A 19,658-nucleotide genomic window follows, 5' to 3' on the forward strand; every position below is an offset into this window, starting at 1 on the left:
TGTATTGTGTGGACAGTCTGAGCCTCCTCTGCAGATTGCTACAGAGCCCTTTTCCTTCTCCAGCTGTGGCGAGAGGGTAGAATGAGAAAGGCTGTTCTGAATGGGAGGCTTGGCGAGGTCAGGGCAGCGCTGGCAGTGGGGCTGCTTCAGAGTTTACTGCCAGCAGCGTTGCTTTCCAGATGTTGTGCCTCCCATCCGGGCCTGTGGCAGCAGTGAGAGGGCCACAGATGCCTGTTTCCTTCAGAGTGTGGTTGTGGTGCTGGTGTTGGTCTGAAACATAGGATACCCACATCCATTTCACCTTCTCTCCTTTGATCTAATCTGCTGGTTGGGTTGCTAAGGAACAGTGAGATGTTAGAAATGTAGGCAGAGAGACAAGAAAAGCAAGGTGATCTGTAATCCTCAGGTTCATGAGTAAGCCTTTGAACATCCTGAGCTACATACTTCTGAGAAAAACTAAATTGTTTTACCATTCCAGAATATCTTAGATAGTCTCTGGAATGTTGTACATACATGTACTATGTTATAGCCTTGCCCTCATTCAGATGTGATGTCTTGACATTTTGGCTTGGTAGAGAGATACAGGTTAGACTTGCATTCTTTGAACAGGAGAGTTGTAAACCATATTTGCATGACCTGTTTCCAGGCAAAATGTGTACAGCATCCTATGTAGAAGATCCAGATTTGTATAACATTCTTTGGCAACTGTACCAGGTGATTACAGGTACAATCAGGCCCTTAAGTATGAATATGTCCAGGATCCTAGTTCAGGAATCTTCTTCTAAACCCTAATATAATAATGCTTTACATTTGTGTAGAGTTTTGCAATTGAGTATATGCAAGATGTTAATGTGCCCTTCCACCAACTCTTGGAGGTAGGTGGCTCTGGGATTACTACCCTCATTTTACAAAGGGTGAGACAGAAATAACACAGCTTGTAATGTGAAAGAGCCGAGACCTGAACTCAGGTCCCGCAATGCCCAGTCCTGTATTCTTTCCATCATGCCTCATGCCTTTGTCTTTAAGACCATGTGTGTGAGTGTGTTCAGGTATAGGGGGGATGGTTAATCAAACTTCTCTTTTAATATCTTGACCAGTTGAGAGGTAGGGTCAGATAAGGCTCCTCATAATCAGTTTTGTTGTAGATAAAACTGGACTGAAGAACAGAGTCTGGACACACAGCTTACGTGGGCTTTCTGCCACCCCCCCCACCCCCAATCTCCCTTCCCCAGTTGACCTCCCCCGCTTAATCCTGGATCCAGTATCAGGACAGCAGCCGGTCTCCCTGCACAGAGGCAGGCGCCGCCTTGCATTGAGGACTGCAGCAGAGGAGAGGGGGACCCTGGCAGCGAGAGAATGGCCGAGTCTTGCCTCAACACTTCTGAGCATGCAGGAGTTCCTCTCCTGGGCCTTGTTGGGAGGGGATCAGTATGGTTTTTCCTGTGGAGTTAATTCACTTGGGGAAAAAAGACTGTAAACTCCTTAGTGCAAGGACCCCTTGTGTCTAACACATCCTGTCCCACAAGGTATGAGGCATAGGACTGAACACATTGTTGTCCCCAACAGATACTTAGTGACCACACTGATTCTTCATTACAGCACAGAGGTAGCAAAGTACAGATAACGTCAGAGACAGAAAGACCCAATTTGTGAATGAATGGTGATTTAAAACAGTTGCACATTATCATTTTTACCCACTGGCTGGCAACCAGGCTATCTGTCACACTGTGCTCTGGCTGTGCAGGGACCTCTCTGACCCAGTGACTCTTCTTCCAGAGCGATAACAGCCCAGCAGCTCCTCCCTCGTGCTGTCTTTCCCTGCTCAATGCTCACTTCTCATATATTCTCCTTGGAACATATTCAAACAGAACGTTTTAAAATCACATTTCTCCTTTTCTCTTTTTTCATCTTTCCTACTCTACTCCCTGCCCTGTCTCTAAATCACTGTCCTTTCTCAAATTTCTCTTGCTAATGATAGCTTCCTGAATCAGGAAGTAGCATTATGGTTAATAAAGAATAGGTTTTTAAAAATCTTAAAACTGGCCATTTAGAAAGCCAGAAGATATTCTCTTCTTTTAATTAGTTTTTGCTGAAGCACCAGCATTAAGAATAAATGCACTTTTTAATTCAATTTTATTTTTGTTTAATAATACATTACAGTAAAAACATATGCTACTGGTTTTCATGGCAACAAAATTTTAGCAATGTATTTCATAAACAGGCTTTTAGGAGCCAACTTATGAACCCAACTATAACTTGTTATTTCTGGGAATTTGTTTCATGGGAAAACATGCACTGTTTCCAGGTTTAGGATAGTCGATTGGACTCAGCCAGCATGTTGTGTGTTCTGGAACCTTCTTAGTCTAATTTGTACAGGGTGGTTTGCATCCTCTTTGTCAACTTCCAAAGTAAACTTGGAGGACGGGATTTCTTCGCTTCGTATGTTTAACTTATGAACTTTGATGTGTTTGTCTTATAGGAAAAGCTTTTGACATCACGTACGTGCGCCTCAAGTTCCACACCAGCCGCCCTGAGAGCTTCGCCATTTACAAGCGCACACGGGAAGATGGGCCGTGGATTCCTTACCAGTATTACAGCGGTTCCTGCGAGAACACCTATTCGAAAGCAAACAGGGGCTTCATCAGGACCGGAGGGGACGAGCAACAGGCCTTGTGTACAGATGAATTCAGCGACATTTCCCCTCTCACTGGGGGTAATGTGGCCTTTTCAACCCTGGAAGGAAGGCCCAGTGCCTACAACTTTGACAATAGCCCTGTATTGCAGGTAGGCGTCCAGAGGTTAGCTTTGTAGCCACTTCTCCCACATACTGGATGCAGGAAGATTGCTGTAATGGGAACATGTGATCCCACTTCTGAGGCAAGGGGCCAGGAGTAGAATGTACTCCAGCTAGACCAACAGATGGGATTTACTGCGCTCTCCTGTGTGTTCATAATCAGTGAAGGAAAGTAGTTTTGGTCCTGCTGCCCAGCAGATGTTTGTTCTCATGCATTTGCTACCTTGGGATAGACACTGTACACATTTTTTAAAAAGTTGAATGATTTTAATTTGATTCTCTGTACTTGGCAGTGGAAACATTCTGTTTCAGACCTTTTGCAAAGGGCACTTAAATGAATCTACCAGTTTTTTTGCTTCCTTTCTTATTGCCTTTTTGATTTGACAAAGAAAAAAATATTTTTAATATTAGCCAGGGGAAACAGTTGAAGCAACATGTTTAAGAACGCCACTTTCCTTCATTACTGTGCAAGGAAACTTTGATTGGGCTTGTCTATCATTATGAAAACTCATCATAACCTAAAAGCACTGCTGTTTGTGACAGGATATCAATTTCCCTGCTATAGTGCTTAAGCATTATGATAGAAACTTTTCCCTATTTAACAATAGAAAGAATCGAAGCTTCCTTTTTTCTCATGAATTCTGTGTGCATATTCCTTACGTACCATTTGGAATCTTTCTGTAATTGCTAGGTTTTCGTGAACTTTTCTGATATTCTGGCTGTTCGATTATGGTGAGACTGTTGAATCCCATGCCATACTCAGCACATTAACATGGAATTGGAGCTGTTTCTCTCATGTGACTGAAGTTAATTCGTAAATGGGAGCAATGTGTATTAATCGGCTGGTTGTGGGTTTGCAATGCTATGTACATTTTATGAAAAGCTCTTAGGATTTCTAAGTAGGGAATCCCCCTGTTTTTGTGGCCTTTATGCTTTGTGTCTCGTTTTTTTTTTTTCCTCTCTGTAATGTATTACGTCCAAGGGTTCTTTTTCTAGTTTGGGTGTATGGTGTCAGACAATGGCAAAATATGAGTTATCTATTTCTCTGTGGGTCCAGTTCTCTGCTTCCATTGTATTTTTGTAGTTTGCTGGGAGATTGTAAATCTTGATCTTGGTACACTCTGAGGTTATGGTCACCAATGAGTATGTTTGCAAAGGCCTTTCAGAACAGTATTTCTTGCAGTGGTGATAAGATGCATTCAAAATAATAGCAGAAAAAATAACTGACTACGATAGATGAGAAAGCAAGAGACTGAATGTCTAGGGGAGAAGTGATCTACAAATACTCTTTAAATTGATCAGTTGGTAAACATTTGCTGGCTTTGTTTCTTCCTATACAAATTATTATATTTTATTGTCTGGCAGAGGCAACTGTATTACCAATAGGAAGAAACAGTGACGTGATATTGTGACCAAGGTTTTCTGGCACCTTTGCTGATTGTGTCTTGTCAGCCTGTCCCGAAGCAGTTCCTCCAGCTATAGGGATTCTAATGTTTGCTATGCCTAATGCCATAGGAACTCATGAGCATGATAAAATGCTATGGGAATCTACAGAGGATTTGGTCAGTTGGTGTCATTATGCAAAAACATTAATTTACATGTCTCTGCATATAAGAGCTCTGGTTCTGGCATCCAGTTGTCAGGGAGGTTTGGTCTGACTTTTAGCTGATATGACCCTCTCTCCCCATTGCTCCAGCCTCTCCAGATGGGCAGAGGAGACCCTTTCTGGTTTCATTGTATATGAATTTACTAAGCATTTATTATAGCACTTTCTGTGATGTGCCATCCTGTAACGTGCATCATTCTAAGCCCTTCAGATGTGTCAGCTATATTCAGATATGCCAGCTATAGTAACTCATTTAACCCTCCCTATAGCTCTAAAGGTAGATACTTTTGTTATCTCTGTTTTACAGATGAGGAAGCAGAGGCCAGAAAAGATAACTGGCCCCAAATCACACAGGTTAAAGTGGCAAATCTGGGATTCAAATCCTAGAAAGTCTAGGTTTGAGAGTCTGCCCATTATGAAAAAAATAGATCAGATTCAGCCTCGAAGAAGCTTTTATTCAAGGAAAACTATGATAAGATGAAGCCTGTAAGAGATAAAGTAAGCATTGGACAGATATGTTTAGCTATCTGCATTATGCACAACTAACAGATTCCTCACATTGTGGCTGTGAGTTGGAGTCATTATTGGAGTTCCAAGTTTGGATATGGTGAAATCATCATCTCTTTGCCTTGCTAATTATACTTGGAGGCTTCATGGAGATTAGCTTTTATGAGCTCTCTATGTTGTTCTATATGCCAGGTGTTTGGCATGGTCTAAGCGGTGGTTCTTAATCACAGTGTGCCTCCCAGGCTCATGTGGAGCCTCCCAAAACAGATGCCTGCAGCTCTGTGCCTGCTGTTAGTCTGTGTAGGTGATTCTGCTATGTGGTCCCAGGAGAGGACGTAGAGTGGAAATGCTGTCCTTGGGTGGTGTTATGTAATACACCCCTCCAAAAGGCAATGGTTTTAAACAACCATGATATATTATTCTCACGATTCTGCACTGACCTGGGCTCACTCACTGACGGGTCAGCTGGGAGCTGGGTTTCTCTCTCCCTGTGGCCTTACTTCCTTAAGGAGGTTAGATGGGGCTTCTTCATGTGATGGCAGAAATATTCCAAGAGACTAAGTCCCAGGACACAAGTGCTTATCAAATCTCAGCTTGGGTCACATGTGCCAATGTCCCCTCGGCCACAGCTAGTCACACACCCAAGACTTAAATCAACGTGGAATGGGGACTACGCAGGGTGTGGACACTGGAGATGTGATTCATTGGGTTTCTTATTATATAAACCTACCACAGATGCAAACATCTGACTAAAATTAGCTCAGTGAAAGGGCGTGAGTTACAATGGCTAGATATCATTAAACCTGGGGAAAAGCTGTACAGCCTACTTTCTTGTCCTCTCCCATTATGGTGCACCTACCAACTTGATGAGTTAGGGTTTCTTCAAGTTCATTCATTTGCTCAGATGTTATTTGAGTGCCTCCTAAGCATTGGGGAAACTGCAGTGAACAAAACAAAAAATTCCTGTCCTTGTGGGACTTAAAATATGGTGGTGATGAAAACAGACAGTGTAAATTGAATGGGGAAGGGAAATAGGGAGCTGGGGGAGGGAGGTTGTAGCAATTTTAGATAGGGTGGCCAGGGAAGGCCTCACAGAGAAGTGGTGTTGTGGGAAAGGTCAGATCAAAAGTGCATCTGACTGTTTTCAGGCCAATGTAATGACTTCCTACTTTGTACTTACCTGTGAGTGGTGACCTGGTGGTGGAGGGGGAGAGGTAGATGGTACAAAATGGGCAGGAGCAGGCAATGACCAGCACAGCAAGTGCCCTTACAGTGCTACAGGAGCTCTAAGCTGGGTTTTCTGGCTGGATTTGGGGTGTGGATACAGGGTCCAGAGAAGAGACATGTGTTTTGAGTACCTACTGTATACTAAACATTTGAAAGTATACAGTAGGCCCTTAAAGCACATGGGGGCAAGGGGTGTCAAACCCCTGTGCAGTCAAATACTACCTATCACTTTGCTTCCCCGTGTATATTATATATATACTGTATTTTAGAATAAAGTAAGCTAGAGAAGAGAAAGTATTTTAAATTGTCGCAAATCTCCAAAACATTTTCCAACTATGTTTATTGAAAAAAATCCACATATAACTGGTCCTGTACAGTTCAAACCCATGTTATTCGAGCATCAACTGCATTTCATTTAAGCCTCTCAGCAGCTTTGTGAAGAAGCTAGTATTATTTCTATTTCTTGGGACTATGAGAAGTCAAATGACGGGAAGAGTCAAGAAGGAGAAAAAGACTAGGAAACTGAAGGAGTTCATTGTGTATTGTAATAGATTGAGCACTAGAAGAAGACATACGTTTAACGATATATTAACTGTTTGGAAGATTTTGTCACTTTTATGCTTCTCATCTTCAGTCTCTCTCATCTTTTTCTCTTTTGTTTTCTGCCAGGAATGGGTAACTGCCACTGACATCAGAGTAACTCTCAATCGCCTGAACACTTTTGGAGATGAAGTGTTTAACGATCCCAAAGTTCTCAAGTCCTATTATTATGCAATCTCTGATTTTGCTGTGGGTGGTAGGTAAGTAACTATTAAATAACTTTGAAAGTGATTGGAGCTTTGGTTTAGAAGTGAATGTAGCAACTGTTTACAACTTTATTAGTAATGTTGTGAGACCTTCTCCTTGTCCTGGAATTAGGCTTTCTAAAACCTTGTCAAATCAACGTACTTCATGGATTCTTATCGAGCATTTCAGCGAAAAACTCTGTGATGGGTACTGTGAAGCCACTGAGGAAATGTAAGACTAATATTCACCTACTGAGAAGACCTGTCCTCCTAGGATCCTACATATGAATGAGGCAGTGATGTACAAATAGGACATAAATTAAATACAAGCACAGTCACGTCTCTTAGATAAAAAGATGCTGTATGTCAGAGAATGATACAGAACAGTCAGGCTAGAGAAGCAGGTGGGGTCTGAGCTGCGCCTTGAAGAACGGGTAGGGTTTGGATAAGGAGGGAGGATGTCCGCAGTGGGTGCAAGAGGATGGACAGGCATGTTATGAGTAAAAGTTTGGCACTAAGACAGTATAAACCTACTTGACTTAAGGCAAGTCTCCTATATGAATTTGTAGAGTTACCATACAGAGAGCTTGGTAGGCAGACACCTTAGACAGCAGGCCAAGAATCTTGGGCTTAACTGCCCTGTATTAGACTATGAGGTCTCAAGAGCAGAAACATTATTTTTGTACATAGTGTGCCTGGTATGGGACAGATGCTCAGTGAGAGTTGACAGGAACTGTACCCAATGAGAAATCGTGTACTTTTTTGGAGTAAGGCTGTTATAGCCAAACAGTGGGTAGAAAGATGAATTGTGGGCAAGGTGAAAGTATAGTATGATTGAGAGAGACGTTTCTGTTGTGGTGCCGTGATCTAGGTGCTAGGGGGCAAATACCTGACACGAGGGTGGTAACAAGAAAGGAAAGGAACATTTAGATGTGTTTTATCGTGAGGGAAGAATTACCAGGACTTTAGCCAAAGAAGACTTTAAGGTTTACTGATCAAGGAAATGGTGGTACCATTAACAAAGCAAATGAAGAAAATGAGCTAATTTGGAGAGATGATGAGCTTAGTTGTAGACATGTGAAATCTTAGGTCATGGGGACATCTAAAATTGTGCAGCAGTCAAGGTTAGGAGGTTGGGAGAAGGATGAGAGGTGGGGTTTCATCCTGGTACCCTGATGGGCTGGAAGTGTTTGTATTATTAGACGGTAGTGAAAGCAGTGGAACTGATGTCTGTCTGAGGAAGCGAGTGAGGGACACACACCATGCACCAGAGCCTGTGTTAGTACTCAATGGTGATTTCAGTGAGTACTTAGTTTATGACTGCACCTGCATCGAAGGAATCCTTCAGGTGTTTTTGCCCCAAACTGGCTGAGGGAATAGACTAACAGAGGTCGGTATGGTGGTGATGTATCTACTGTCTCTCCCTACCTTCAGATCAAAACACTTTAAAAGTCAAGGCAGGTATTTGCTGGCATAATTATTGACTTATGTGCCTGCACATTCCTGGGCACATAACAAAGTAACTTCTTGATCCTCCCAATAACCCCTATGAAATTGACGTTATCATCCCTATCTTACAGGTAAGGCACAGAGGTTAAGTTACATCTGTAAGTCACCAGCTGGGTGCCAAACCCAGGCAGCCTGCCTTTATAGTTCATGCTCTTCTTCACCACCATGCTTGGCTGCCTCTTGACGCACAGTTGGCTTCAGGAAGTGATCCTACAGGTGTCCTCAGAAATTGTTACTCTTTTCTCATGTCTGCTTCATGCCCCATTCCCTGTTAGATAAAGATAATGTCCCATCCTGTTAAATAAAGATCTTTTTTTTCTTGTTAAATTTTTCTTGATACCAAACCCCAACAACCGTTACTTAATCTTGCTTCGTTCCTCAGTTCACAGTTTCAAATGGTAAAACTCAAAAACATTCTGAGGTTGTTTTTAGTTCTCTGTGTATATTTTTCTGCATCCATTTCTAGGACTTTGTAGCTGTTTCATGTATTTGAGTATCTCTTCTCTTCCCAGGTGTAAATGTAATGGACATGCAAGCGAGTGTGTGAAGAATGAATTTGACAAGCTGGTGTGTAATTGCAAACATAATACTTATGGAGTGGACTGTGAAAAGTGTCTTCCTTTCTTCAATGATCGGCCGTGGAGGAGGGCAACTGCCGAGAGCGCCAGTGAATGCCTGCGTGAGTCCCCCTCAGTGCCCATCTATTAAATGTCTGGAAGAAGCAATGGGGGACTCCTTGAAGGAAAACTCTGAGAAGGCAGTACGTCTTCCATAATTTGAGAGCATAGAATAGTAAACTGCATGCTTGTTAGAGGAAGATCATAGATAAAGGCAGTTGGCTGTAAATACAAACTGTCCTGGTTTTGTGTTTCCTTCATGAACACACATACCAGAGTGGGAGCAGCATCTTCAAGGTTTGGGACTTGACTTCATCCAAACACTGGGCCATTGTAGTCACTCTAAAATAGGGTTTCCCAAGTCTTTTCTTTGCGGGCCTTTAAAATACTCTTCTTCCTCCGAGTGCTCATTTATTTACTCAAGCAGCCAAGGTCATTGGTTAACATGTGTCAGGTATGCCTCATTCTAGACTCAGACTGACATTCCAAAGAGTTATTTTTCCTTTATCTCACTTCAGATAGGTCAATGGGGAGGATTCTTCCACTCCTCATGAGTACAGGTGGGTGACTTTGGGAGGAGAAGTAGATCCTAGTATTCCTAGGAAAGGGTAAAATGAAAAAGGTGGCACATTGTTTATCTCTTCATAATGGCTCAGTTTGTTCAGAACAGATAAGGAAATCTCAAGAGAAAGGAACCATGAAACCATGTGATCATGATTTGCCAAGGACTTAAAAATAAAGCTCTTTTAAAACAGCTAATGTTTTCTTAGGTCCTCATACATATTCCTTATTATATGCTTTTGGTAATAAAGGAAATGAGAAGACACTGAATTTGCAGGAATTATTTGCAGAAACCTTGAGAAAGAAGAGATATCTTGACTCATGACTATTTCCATTAATTGCCTAGAACAGATTGTTTTTTTTGAACTATAGTTGATGTACAATATTGGTTTCAATTATACAATATAGTGGTTCAGCAGATCTACATTAAAAGCAGATTTTCTTACTCTTCTTTCCCTCAACAAATACCAGATCTGCAAATAAATTCTATAGCCTCCTCTAGCATTTGGAGGCACTTGCTTGAGCTTGTTTAATTCTTTTACTGAACTGTAATGTCCAGTGATAGAAGCTATGTGATAAAGGCTGATAACAGAAAAAATGAAATACTCCTAAGATGTGACATCTAAATAAAAATACACATGTTTGAGAAGTATTCTACCTAATGAGGTGGTAATATTTTGAGTCTCTCCAGGAACATTATGAGAAAAACAAGTATAACGTATTACCAGCTTACCACGAGCAAATGTGCTGTTAACTAAAGGACTTTGATGAGGAACTCAGTCAGTTTGCTTTCCCCCTTGGCCCTTTAGCACCGTGATCCCTCAAAGAGTGAGGTTTCTGGAGGTTGTGACAATACTACCATATTGTCAGGATGGTAGGACTATGGAAAAGGAAATTACAGCTGCTTCTCTCTTATTAGCTGGTGATGAGAGATGAACATTGCTTTCCCTGTGGGTTAGGACAGTGCAGACATGGGAATTGTTCTGCTTCATAGTCTCAGAGCACCAAACTTCAGGGCATCAGTGGGCTGCATTGATTGCAGGATAATCCAGGGAGGCTTGAGGGAAAAGAAATAGCTAATGAAGAAAGAAAGGGAGTTGTGAAAGGTAAGTCTAATTTCTGATGCCAGTGATTCACATTTCTAGTAAGGTTTTTAGCATAATTATAAAAACTGATTATAAATGAAGGGGGGAAGGAAATCCATATATTCAAATATTTTTTTAAAACAACTACTTGCTCTGTCTGAAATCAAATAAGACTGTTTAGTGCTCAAGATACTGCCTGTATTTTGGCTAAAATAAGTAATTTTGTTAAAATCATCTTAATATAAATATAATAATTTGTGTGACTATAGACACTCATGCTTAAACTATGGTTATGCCCTGTAGGAAATTATAGTTACTTAACATATGACCCAGTTGGCAGTGTGGCTCCCTACTAGGTGGATGTATCTCAGGGAGCTCGATTTCCCTTCAATTCTGCTTCTGTCTACACAGGCACTAATTTTAACCCATGTGTGTCAGGTTATTCTGGTCTGGATATGCAAGTAATCTAGCACTTTGAAAGTTAGTGTGTAAATGTATTTGAATCATCTGAGGCCTGGAAAGTTAAGGTAAATTGAAGCCTGCATATAAATTGGTATCTTGTTCTTGGAATTGGTATTAGCATGAAGGATAAAGATTCAGAAAATTGTAATTTGACCTTTTACTTGTATTTGTACAATTATTTTCCTGGAGATTCCTTTCTACGTATAGGAATTCCTTGTATTTTATGATAGTGCCTTTTTTTTGATAAGGATAAATTTCTTAGTAAGCTGATAACTTGGTCAGCTGAACCCTTTATTGTACTGTTTTTGCTTCTGTTAACAATGCGTCTGGTGGTCATTCATGCTCTGCCACCACCTGTCTGTCAGAGAGATGTGGGAGATTATGTTTGGTTTTCTGTGAGTCTTTTAAAATGCTGTTCATTAGAAGGTACATGGATCTGACTTGACTCGTATGTTTTGGCCAACAGCCTGTGACTGCAATGGTCAATCACAGGAGTGCTACTTTGACCCTGAACTGTACCGTTCCACTGGCCATGGGGGCCACTGTACCAACTGCCAGGATAACACAGATGGTGCCAACTGTGAGAGGTGCCGGGAGAATTTCTTCCGCCTTGGAAACAATGAAGCCTGCTCCCCATGCCATTGTAGTCCTGTTGGTAAGTGATAGAAAGTGCCAGCTTCAGCCTGATGGGATGAAAGACAAAATAAGCATTCTCTGTACCCCAGAAAATAAAGCTTAGTTTCCTAGATGTTCACACAGGTTAAGTATAGAAGTGTGTGTACATTGTGGTAAAATGTAAATGATTCAGGATCTGCCTGTACTGCAGTCTTTACTCTGTTTAACCAAGTTAACTTATAGATAATTCTCTGGTGTGTATGCAAGTGTGAGGTTAGCCTGACTAATGGTATTGTAAATAATTAGCAATAAAATGGTACAGACCATTTGAACTTTGACTGTAAGAGGTTACTGCATTGTGAATTCTTCTTGTTAATGATTTTGTTTAATCTAAAAACCTTAGGTGAACTTTTTCAGCATACTGGTGTGTGTTCAGAGATGTAGAATGCTCTTAGTCTGCTCTACTCTTCAAAGTGTTTGACCTTTATTTTTGTCCATCCTTGGACCTTAAACAGCCTGTGGTTGCCCGCAGAGAAGTGTCTGGCCTTGTGTGTAGTTTATTATTGCGTACAGAACAACTTGTTAGTCTTTTTCAACATTATGGCACAGGGTATGTGTCTGGAAAGTTAAAATGTCATGCTTAGAAGAGTATGATTTTGACAGAATTCTGTTTTAAAATTTGATACTTATCTACACTATGTAGAGATTACATACTGTTTTTTAGTTACCAAGTTTCTGTCTTTGCGTATTTATTTTACTTACATATCCGATGGTTGACACGCTCTTTTAATTTTAGGTTCTCTCAGCACACAGTGTGACAGCTATGGTAGATGTAGCTGTAAGCCAGGTGTGATGGGTGACAAGTGTGACTATTGCCAGCCTGGATACCATTCTCTCACTGAGGCAGGATGCAGGTAGGATTTTCCAAAACCGGACGAAGGGGGCAGAATCTAAATGTAGTCAATTCATAATAATAGATCTTGTGGCTTATCTGCAGCAGTGGAAACATTTCTTTCCCTCCCCATAATAATTGTCAACAAGACTTAAGACTTCTGACTATAATGATGATCCAGGTTTACAAAGGTGGAGCAGAGTTTTTAAAATCAAAATGTGATGGGTATCCTGGGTTGAAACCTAATCCAAATATAGAAATGTCTTTAGGATTCATATTGGACTTTTTGGTGTATTCCTTTTTTGAAAAAATTGATATGCGTAATACAAAAGGTTGACTTTAAGAATAAAATTTCTTTCTCCTTTCTCTTCTCTCATTGTTTTGCTCCATTTTCCATCCAACAGGTCATGCTCTTGTAATCCTTCTGGCAGTATAGATGAATGTAATGTTGAAACAGGAAGGTGTGTTTGCAAAGACAATGTTGAAGGCTTCAGTTGTGAGAGGTAGGTCGTTCTTTCTCTACCCATATGGTCTTCTCTGTTATCATATTTCAAGTACAAAATTCTCTATTGTGTCTTTATCTTTTTCAGATGCAAACCTGGATTTTTTAATCTGGACTCATCTAATCCTAGGGGTTGCACACCCTGCTTCTGCTTTGGGCATTCTTCTGTCTGTACAAATGCCGTTGGCTACAGTGTTTACTCTATAACCTCTACCTTTCAGATTGGTAATGTAGACCTTTCTTTATATCCCCTAGAATGTGGAGACTAGGCTTACAAGATTTTGAAATAAATCAATAACTGAGGATTTTTTGATGGCAGCAACACTTCATGTTATTTAATGTACATGATTTTTCTCATTTGACTTTTTAATTTAATGTACACATACATGTGGTTTTAGAATTAACCTAGTATAAATGTTACATGAAGTTAAAGCAAATATAGCTTGAGGAGTATAGCATAGATAGGTACTGTTGGGTGAACCATCTATTCAAAAACTTTTATTGATGACTTTCTATATATTGGTGTGGTGTAGAGACCTGAATTCAGGATGTTCACAATGTAACAGAGCTGTGTTCTCATCCTGTGCTTGCAGATGAGGATGGGTGGCGTGTAGAACAAAGGGATGGCTCGGAAGCATCACTTGAGTGGTCCCCCGAAAGGCAAGATATTGCCGTCACCTCAGATAGCTACTTTCCTAGGTACTTCGTTGCTCCTGGTAAGTAAGGCTAGAAAGCAGTCTGGCTTAATGTGTGCTCCTATGCAGCCTCATTCTCACAGTCTTGCACACCATTGTGTCTGCATTCCAGCAAAGTTCCTGGGCAAACAGGTGTTGAGTTACGGTCAAAACTTCTCCTTCTCCTTTCGAGTGGACAGGCGGGACACTCGCCTCTCTGCAGAAGACCTGGTGCTTGAGGGAGCTGGCCTACGAGTGTCTGTGCCCTTGATTGCTCAGGGCAATTCCTATCCTAGTGAGACCACTGTGAAATACTTCTTCAGGTAAGTTAGGCTTCTTTGTACAATCTGAATGGACCAGAATTATAACAGTGGTTTCTTTACTTAAGCTAATCAGGCCTCAGGGTGTATTTTGAAAAAAACTAGGTTCCCAGGGGGACTTTGTAGAAGTGAGCCTTCGCTTTGTTTACCTGTACCCTTTCCAGTTGTCCTGTCAAACCAACAGACTCATTTCTGACGTGGTTCAGTTGACAGAGCATTGCATTCTTGGTAGCGTGAATGAGTAAGAAATGCTTTCTCAGCACCCAGAATTGTCCTTACAGAGGTTAATGTGGTTCTCTCTCCCTCTCCAGGCTCCATGAAGCAACAGATTACCCTTGGAGGCCTACTCTTACCCCTTTTGAATTTCAGAAGCTCCTAAACAATTTGACTTCTATAAAGATCCGTGGGACATACAGTGAGAGAAGTAAGTTTTGATGTAATTTAGGATAATTGTTTAACAAGATGAGCAGGTAGAAGGATCCATAATAATGTGAAAGTTATCTTTAAAGCCCTGATACTATAACACTGATCCTAAAAAAGTGGTATAAACTACCTCACTAGACACGAATTATGTATACAAATAATGCATTTTTAAAACTTCCTTGAAGGGCCTAGAAAAAATTTGCCAAAATTAGTAAATAGTATTGTTTTATAATAAATGAGCCTATTAATGCTACATTATATATAAATAGATTCTTCTAAGAATCTACTGACTCATGTTGCTTAACTTTTATTTCTTTTCATTTATCACTATGTAATTATCAAGCCCTTTTAACCATGGGCTAAATTATGAAAAATTATAAATTACTGAAATAATATTTATAATTTTAGGTAAAGCTGTTTTAAGTATGCCTTTAAATTTTTTTCATACATGTATATATGAAAAAATATGTATATGTTTCATGAGGTCTTTTTCTGTGACAGTGGCAGCTGTTGAGCAGAAGTAGGGTTAGAGTGATGGCAGGGCAGTAGGAGTGGCATCAGCAGCATGGATTTATTGTTTTTTGAGATGCTTGTATGAATATCCAGATGAGGGTGTCTTAGAAGTAGTTAGAAATATGGACCTGGGGCTTAAGAAGTTAGGAATTACAGATGTAGAATTGAAAGATTGACAATATATGGGCAATAATTTTTGAACTTGGAAATATGACCAGTAATACAGAAAGAAAAAAGAAGATGTGATCTTGGAGACATAGTTGTTTAAGGATCGTGCCCTGAGACTCAAGGGTGCAAAGGGATTTTAAAGGGATGAAACAGCAGGTTTAGGAAGTCAGTGGATTTTGGACGGTGCCTAAGGAGTCCTTGGTGTGGTGTGTGCATGTGTGTGTATTGTAAAGAAGTGTTCGAACTGTAGTTAGATTGTAGTGCTTTGATAAGTAATTTGAAGGTGAAGAAGTAAAATAAAGGTTATTCTTTTAAGAAGTTTGCCTGTAAGGGAAGGAAAAGAGATGGACTATAATTTGGGTGGAGGGGCAAGATTGAAGTGTACTTTTTAGGATGGGAGGCTTAAGAATGTTTAGAGTTGGAAGCACATTAACCAATGGATGTATCTCATGATCTAACTTTGGGAAAAACCTATAAACGTATTAAAAGTTGAAGGCAGTAATGGAAGAGATGTCCTTCAGCTTCAGGTTGTTGATTGCTAAGAATTATATAAACAGCAAGTGATGTTTCATAATGTGAAGAAATATTCCTGAAACATAAGACTTTAAGAGACAGGAGTGGAATGGAAATTAAAGGGAAATAGCATAATGATATAATCAAGGACTGCTTATTCAGTGGGATAGGCCTGCTGAGGCTGTCATGTGCACTGTCTGGCTGGATTAACCATTAGTCTACGCCAACTTGAGGCTTCCTCTATTCTTCTGGAAATGGGAAAGCATTATAATATATGGCATTATGGCTTTGGAATAGTTGCATATTTGTTGAGGCAACCCTGAATATTAGAACTTGTTTACTTATTTTTGCTGTTTTATACCTGGCAAAAATATAATTGAGTCAAGGTACTTGTTGACAGGTGCTTTCCTTGTCTTCTTATCCTTGAACTTTGTAATCAGTGCCTACTTTTGTGGCCAGAGAACAAAAACACTGCTTAATGGCTACAGATTTAAACTGTTCTTGCCCCCTTTCCCCTGCATTCTTGCTCTTATCTTTTCTTGCCCCAGAATATTGCCCAATGCTTTTCATTCTTCACATTGGTGTTTGAGAGAACTGTAAAATCCAACAAGTCTGACTGTGTGTGTGTGTATGTGTGTGTGTTTAAAACTACAAGTTTGCTACGTTGCCATTCCTTATACAGAACCAGGTACCACATGATTACTGTAAGTGTTACTTTCTCATTCTCCTCTCCAATAGATGAATTAAGCTGATAGTTAATTGCTTCTGGAATTTCAGGTCTGGTATATTTTAGCATTTTTGCCTTTTTCTGAGCTTTTGAAAAACGGAAGCCAATTTGGTGATTCTCTTTTCCACTCTATATGCAGGTGCTGGTTATTTGGATGATGTCACCCTGGCAAGTGCTCATCCTGGGCCTGGGGTCCCTGCAGCTTGGGTGGAGTCCTGCACCTGTCCTGTGGGATACGGAGGGCAGTTTTGTGAGATGTGCCTCTCCGGTTACAGAAGAGAAACGCCGAATCTTGGGCCCTACAGTCCATGCGTGCTTTGTTCCTGCAATGGACACAGTGAGACCTGTGACGCTGAGACAGGTGAGAAGATAATCTCTGGTGGCTGCTGGGCCTAAATTCTCCTTCCTGCTGGATAGGAAACGTTCGTTGTCGTGTTTGCTTGTACACTTGCCTGTTTTCTCACACTTGCTCTTCCAATAGGTGCCTGTAACTGCAGAGACAACACAGCTGGTCCCCACTGTGAGAAGTGCAGTGATGGGTACTACGGAGATTCAACCATGGGCACCTCCTCTGATTGCCAGCCTTGTCCGTGTCCTGGGGGCTCAAGCTGTGCTGTTGTGCCTAAGACACAGGAGGTGGTCTGCACCAACTGTCCGACTGGCACCACTGGTAAGTCTGCTCTTTCCATCTCTGTCTCAGTACTGCGTCCTACAAAAATGCTTTGGGAAGAAGAGTTTTGGGTGTTTGGGGATTTTGTTTGTTTGTTTGGTTCAGTGATTACAGTTTTCTGAGTTGGCAAAAGTGTTGTAGGAAACAGGCTTATTATGGATTTATAAAATGCATATCAGATACAAATAACAGCTACCATATTTATGGTCCTTATAGATACTGTTCTAAGACCTTTATGTTTAATACCTCATTAATCCTTAACAGTCCTATGAGTAGGCTCTGCTCTTGTCCCCACGTTACAGCCAGCAAAACTGAGGCACAGGGACATTAAGTTACATGTCCAAAGGCTGCATGGCTGGCCATTGGAGGAGCTGGAATTTCAACCTAGGCTCCACTACAAAATACTTTCCCTCACAAGATGAGAACCAAAACTTAATTTTTAGTTTGTGGGGCTGTCCTGGGACTCTTGATATTAAAGTGGTAATTTTAAGATGCTTTAAATTCTTTCTCTAAATAGTCCTTTCAGTATATCAGAGCCCATCACAAAAAAGGAATTGTATAGCTTTGGATAGGCCACTGTTTCCACCCTCTGAGTTTATTTCTGTTCGATAAGAATGTAAGACCAGATCTCTCTGAGTTCCTGCCCATGCTGACTGGCCGAGGGCATGGAGGCTCACTGGGGACTGTCCTCCTCTTCTGTGGCCTGCAGCCTCCCTGTCATAGAGAGGTTCTGGCCAGGCTTCTGGTACAGTCTTTGACTCCATGACATGCTTTTTGCTCAAAAGATACTGCTGGAGAGCATGAAAATAAAACAAAACACAACCCTGAGTCAATGATCTGTATCTCTTGTATCTCAAGACATGCTTTCCTCATTGGGAAACATGAAAACACTCTCTCTTCCACGACTCCACCAACTCAACTCCAAGAACAAGGGCATTGCAACTCAGAGAGCCAATTACTTGCTTAAGGTAGTTGAGAAAATAAGAAAAAGAAATTTGTGTAGAATTCCAGATTTTTTGCCTTGTTTCTGTGATTATTATTATTATTTTTTAACTATGGCCCAATAGAGTTGCACACAGATAGACTTTTCCATCCTGGTTCCCCACCATCCCCACGCTGGACTCACTCTCTCTGCTCCAGCCATCCTGGGCTTCTTGTTGCCCCTCAGATGTGCCAGACTCTTTGGCCTGCTGTACACTGTTCTTTCTTAAGAATGCTTTGCCCTACTTCTCCTACTTAAACCTCACTTTTCTTGGTCTCCTGACTCTTCTGTGGGGTTGGGTTGAAACATCACTTCCTCAGAAGCCTTTCCTCAATGAAACCTCCCTGCCCTCCTACCCTGGGTTCTTTGGACCCTTTGTTCTGCTGCTCTAGCAAACATTAAGTACCCCACTTGTAGGATCTACTCTTAGAAGTACTTAACGTAACATCTTAAGAGGTCTCTTTATTCATTCTGTTGTTCCATTGGGCGGAGAGCAACTGTAAAGCTAAACCACCAAGCATCATAGAGACATCGCATGTCTATACTAATAATACAAATGGTGAGTTGAGACTATTTGGATACTTAATGGAGAGATGGTGTATAAATATGAGATCTTGCAAAATGTTGTAAACATGTTAGCCACTAAACAGGTGTGTCTCACACAAAACTCATGAAATATATTTGTTTTGTTAGTTATCACCTGGCTTGAAGGGGAGAATCTATAGTACTTCTTGAAGATCTTAGGGTAGAGAGGTCTGTGAAAAACAACACAGATGCTGCAAAAAATAATGCCATCATTTTTACTCCTATATCCTGCTTTACTTTTTTTCGTAGCACTTTTTCACGACTTGACATTTTTCTGGGTACTCATTTATTTATTGCCTGTCTTCCCCCACCACTTCTCCACCCACATCTTAAGCTCCGTGAGAGCAGGGAATTTGTCTGTTTATTCACTTTCATATCCTTAACACCAAAATAGTTTTTGATGTATGTGTTTGTTCTATGAATGCAAGTGTTTATTGAATATAAACAGGGATTTCAGTTACATGGTAAGATGCGTTTCATTTAGAACACTGTTGAAGAATATGAATAATTACTGATAGTCACTTCACATGTGGTATGCTTTCACATTTAATCTAATCTTAGTACTGACTTTTGAGAGAAATTAATAATTATGTTTTTACAACACACTTGAGGGCGTGGCTTTGGGACTGTGCAGATGAATAAGGAATGGTTCCTCTTCTCCAGGGGCTAGAAGTGTGGAGGGAACACAGTAATGTCAATGCAATGTGATTAGTTCGGATAAAGGAATGTATACAGGAATACTAAAGAAGAAACAGGACACCTCTCCCAGTGGGGGCAGAGATGATAAGGAAAGCTAAGGCTAAAAAAAGTATATAACTTGCCCAGAGTCACATAAATAGTACATGTGGGACTTGGACCTACACTCTAGACTCTTAAGACTAAAGGGCAGACCAGCTGTAGCTGCCGGAGGATATTTGGAGT

The 19,658-nt window shown here is 40.8% G+C and overlaps 1 protein-coding gene across 1 annotated transcript in view; it reads left to right on the forward strand.

Moving 5' to 3' along the window:
* Positions 1 to 19,658, forward strand: part of LAMC1 (laminin subunit gamma 1) — a 134,308-nt gene that overhangs the window by 84,167 nt on the left and 30,483 nt on the right. Inside the window, exons 2-13 of the mRNA XM_036912584.2 lie at positions 2,480 to 2,784; positions 6,804 to 6,934; positions 8,941 to 9,107; positions 11,620 to 11,808; positions 12,565 to 12,682; positions 13,065 to 13,163; positions 13,251 to 13,387; positions 13,756 to 13,878; positions 13,970 to 14,159; positions 14,468 to 14,580; positions 16,640 to 16,861; positions 16,982 to 17,170. Of these exons, the coding sequence (XP_036768479.2) occupies positions 2,480 to 2,784; positions 6,804 to 6,934; positions 8,941 to 9,107; positions 11,620 to 11,808; positions 12,565 to 12,682; positions 13,065 to 13,163; positions 13,251 to 13,387; positions 13,756 to 13,878; positions 13,970 to 14,159; positions 14,468 to 14,580; positions 16,640 to 16,861; positions 16,982 to 17,170 (1,983 nt within the window). The remainder of the gene's footprint in view (positions 1 to 2,479; positions 2,785 to 6,803; positions 6,935 to 8,940; positions 9,108 to 11,619; positions 11,809 to 12,564; positions 12,683 to 13,064; positions 13,164 to 13,250; positions 13,388 to 13,755; positions 13,879 to 13,969; positions 14,160 to 14,467; positions 14,581 to 16,639; positions 16,862 to 16,981; positions 17,171 to 19,658) is intronic.

This window comes from Manis pentadactyla, chromosome 9, assembly GCF_030020395.1.
Source record: "Manis pentadactyla isolate mManPen7 chromosome 9, mManPen7.hap1, whole genome shotgun sequence".
Classification (NCBI taxonomy): domain Eukaryota; kingdom Metazoa; phylum Chordata; class Mammalia; order Pholidota; family Manidae; genus Manis; species Manis pentadactyla.